Source organism: Rhineura floridana, chromosome 11 (genome assembly GCF_030035675.1).
Source record: "Rhineura floridana isolate rRhiFlo1 chromosome 11, rRhiFlo1.hap2, whole genome shotgun sequence".
Classification (NCBI taxonomy): Eukaryota; Metazoa; Chordata; class Lepidosauria; order Squamata; family Rhineuridae; genus Rhineura; species Rhineura floridana.
In genome coordinates this window covers 32,329,739-32,333,530 of record NC_084490.1, presented here as the reverse complement: position 1 = coordinate 32,333,530, position 3,792 = coordinate 32,329,739, and the positions used below count along the sequence as shown (strand labels likewise).

Sequence of the window (3,792 nt, the reverse complement as noted above, 5' to 3'; positions counted from 1 at the left end):
AAAGCATCCAAAGTTCTCAGAATATAACTTTTTGTTGACTCCACTTCATATTGTCTACCATTCACAGCAGCCATTGTTGCACAGCCCAATGGTCAGTTATGCCTGATGCTCTGCAGCAGAAGAGGCCAAAGTAGTGCCCTACAGGGTTTGTATTCAACTAAGACCTACTCAAAGTAGACCCACTGAAATAAATGATCCTATGTTATTTTTGTCCATTAACTTCAGTGGATCTACTTTGCTTAGGACTACCAATAAATATCACCCAAGGTATTACTGAACTACAATTTTCATCATCCATGACCATTAGCCATGTTGGCTGGGACTGATGGGAGTTAGAGTCCAACAATATCAGGAGGGCACCATGCTGGAAAACCCTGCTTCAGAGTCTTTGCATGCCAAAACATTCATACACCAGGATACCATTGCATACAAACCCACATTTATAACAGAAATCCATAAATTACATTCTTATAAGTCTACTTCAAGCCCAAAATCCTGGACATGGCAACCTTAATCTCTTTATTTCTCATGCTATAGATCACTGGATTCATCATGGGTGGAACCACAGAATATAAGACAGCAAATATCATATTTGTATGGGAGGATACATTTGGTATGGGTCTCAGGTAGACAAGAGCTCCAGCAAACAGGAACAAGGAGAAAACAATGAGGTGGGGAAGACAAGTAGAGAAAGCCTTTTGCCTTCCCTGTGATGAGGGCATTCTCAGCACTGTACTGAAGATTTTCACATAAGTTACAACTATAAAGATAAAGCAGCCAAATGCTACGGCAACACTTAAAATAAGAAGTGCATCTTCAATAAGGTATAAATTAGAGCAGGAGATCTTTACTAGCTGAGGAACCTCACAGAAAAACTGATCAACAATATTGGAGCAGAATGTCATTGCAAAGGTGGTGCTAGTGTGCAATACAGCATAGAGAAAACCACTAAGCCATGCACTGGCCGCCATCTGAATGCAGGCACCTTTGTTCATAATTGTCTCATACCGTAACGGATTGCAGATGGCAACATATCGGTCATGTGCCATGACGGTGAGGAGGGTATAATCTGATGCTGCAAAGACTAGAAAGAAATAAACTTGAGTGACACATCCAGAATAAGAAATCAACCGGGTATTTAAAAGAGAGTTTGCCATTGATTTGGGTATGGTGACTGAAACAGAGCCAAGATCTGTCATGGCTAAGTTCATCAGGAAGAAGTACATGGGGGTATGAAGGCGATGATCAAGAGCTACTGCAGAGATGATGAGAAGGTTTCCTGTAATGGCAGCCAAATAAAAAACCAGGAACACAAAGAACTGAGTTATCTGCAATTGTCGGATATGAGAGAACTCCAAGAGCAGAAACTCTTTTACAGATGTTTGGTTGGACATTGTTTTTCCCTTCTCTGTTTTAAATGGCAGAATAACCTATGAAAGGGGGAAAAAAGGAAAAAAAGCTGTTAAAATTATTGCTTAATTTAAAGAATAGTTAATCTAGAGTGCTATTAATTTAAATTCAATTTAGTGACATCAGTGAGGCGGGCAAGAATCAGATATTCTTAGCAGAGCTTGGAAAAGTTACTTTTTTGAACTACAGCTCCCATCAGCCTAATCCAGTGGCCATGTTGCCTAGGGCTGATGGGAGTTGTAGTTCAAAAGAGTAACTTTTCCAAGCTCTGATTCTTAGGTATGCTGGTTATGGGTTTCAAAAAAGTCAAAGAACAGAATGCGCCACAGTGGTATTCCTGTGGAGAAATTCTCATCTCATATGTCAATAGCTAAGCAAACCATTGCTTGTGTGAATGACAACGTGTGAGATTACCCATAAAGAACATGCAACTGTATCTCCTATTGGTCCTGAAAGCTATTGTATTAACATTAAATATAAATCACATCACTTGAGAGACAAGGTCTTTATAAAAATGATTTGTTTTTTTAAAATATCAAGCAATATTTATACAACATCAAGATATACAGAATATAAAAGCATAGAACAGAGCAGGGGCACCCAGCACAGTGGGATTGTGCCTTGCTGACACCCTCCTGACAGTGGTGTTGCTGCCACTTACTAGCCCCAACTTCCCCACTGTCCTGCCCCACCTCCACACCAGCCCAGGAAGCAGCAACGACACTGCGGTTGGGAAAGTGACAACACTTTGCTGCTCCTGGAGTAGAGACAAAACGAAACAAAAGACAGAATAGAAATAGTTGTAATAAGCAAAAACATACTGTAAAATCTGTCTAAGAATCTGAAGGAATTAGTTCTTAGTTATTTTCTGAGCTGTCCCAAAGGAGAAGTGAAGAAGCCAAGAACATGCTAGGGCTGGTGTCGGATGCCTGCTGAAACTTTATTTGAATCGACTCTAATATTCACATCAGGGATGGGGAACCAATAGGACTCCTGATGTTGTTAGATGCCAGCTCTGTGAGGGGAATAGGGTTCTCCTAACTCTCAGCATGTTTAACAAGCCACACTTCCCATGCTTCTTTGGGTGTAGCCATGATTGTTCAAAGTGGAATAATAGTGCTTTAAATGTATGGTGTGAATGTGGTCCATGTTAAAGAAGTTTTTTCCTCTGAACCCATTTCAAAGCATTTTGTTTTTTAATTCTTGCCAAGATTGGACTATAGCAGGTGAAAAGCAGAAGTTCACAAATACTGACTAGAAAACACTCAGCTAATAGGAAACAGCTAGCTGAAGAGGACAGGGTTAAAAAGGTAATGACAAGAGGTTAGCTACATTAAATCAAGCTTAATATGAGAGTAAATATAGCTCATATTTTCACCCTTTTAATATTTCTACAAGATCATGAAACAAAGGTTACAGGTTAAGCTGTTTATGCATCAAGACTTAACAATGAATCAAAATGTTACATTAAGCTCTAGTACAGAGGCTTCTGGGATCACATATTTACCTCCGTAATATCCATGGCAAGGAGGATTACTTTGACAGCCCCTTTTAATCACTGCAATTAATTGAACAGTACATGGTCTGCCTTATGACGTAGTAGTAGTAATTATTATTAGCATTATCTTTCTTATTAAATCCATAGTGCCTGCCTGTGTCTTACTGTTATACTTAGTGCCTATCTATCTCTGTGTATTACTGGATTACAGTGCTATTGTTTGCAGAAGCATTAACTGTTTTCAGCAGCAAAGCATCACAGAATACACTTCAAAAATTCATCATCATCACACAATCATACTTCTATTGTTACCAGTTATATGTCTGGCCATGATGGACTTTCCATATAGTGCCTCCAGGAGCAGAGATGGAAGCAAAGGCTGAGTTTTTTTCCTCATCAGAATCAAATGCACCTTCACTTTTCCAGGCAGAAGCAGTGATCATATGCAGCAGTTGCTCCGAGGCTGATGGGATAAAGCTCACCCCTCTCCTTCTTACTACTCCTGCACGGGCACTTTTTGTAGAGCAAGAGTCAGCAGGCAGCACTTAGCTACAATAGCTGGAGGAGAGGGCAGCTTATCATATGTAGAGTTTGAGAAAGAGTTTGCAGGAGAGAAATTTTCAGAAGTGGCAACCATTTAGTTGAGGAGGAGAATGCCTTCATCAGCTCTCCTCACGAACCCTCCTCACAGGTGTGCCAAAGGCCTAGTGGTGGGCAGTGGAAAGGAGCAGGCACAGACACTACTGGTGCCAAGGGATTCCCCATCAATAAAAACTGCCTCTGCTCATCCTGTGAAAGTCCTCCTGAAAGAAGTCCCCCTAAATTTTGGGTTCCCATAAAAGCAGCAGTATATGGCTTGGATTCATTTTGAATTGCCAGCTTAT

General features: G+C 40.5%; 1 protein-coding gene across 1 annotated transcript; it reads right to left on the bottom strand.

Annotated features, from left to right (window-relative positions):
* Positions 1–476: 476 nt before the first annotated feature.
* LOC133366133 (olfactory receptor 14I1-like) lies at positions 477–3,409 on the bottom strand. Its single transcript, XM_061588888.1, has 2 exons — positions 3,221–3,409; positions 477–1,430 (listed from the first exon to the last, which is right to left on the bottom strand). Exon 2 carries the CDS (start codon positions 1,392–1,394, stop codon positions 477–479), a length of 918 nt encoding a protein of 305 aa, XP_061444872.1. The 5' UTR covers positions 1,395–1,430; positions 3,221–3,409.
* Between the last annotated feature and the right edge of the window lie 383 nt (positions 3,410–3,792).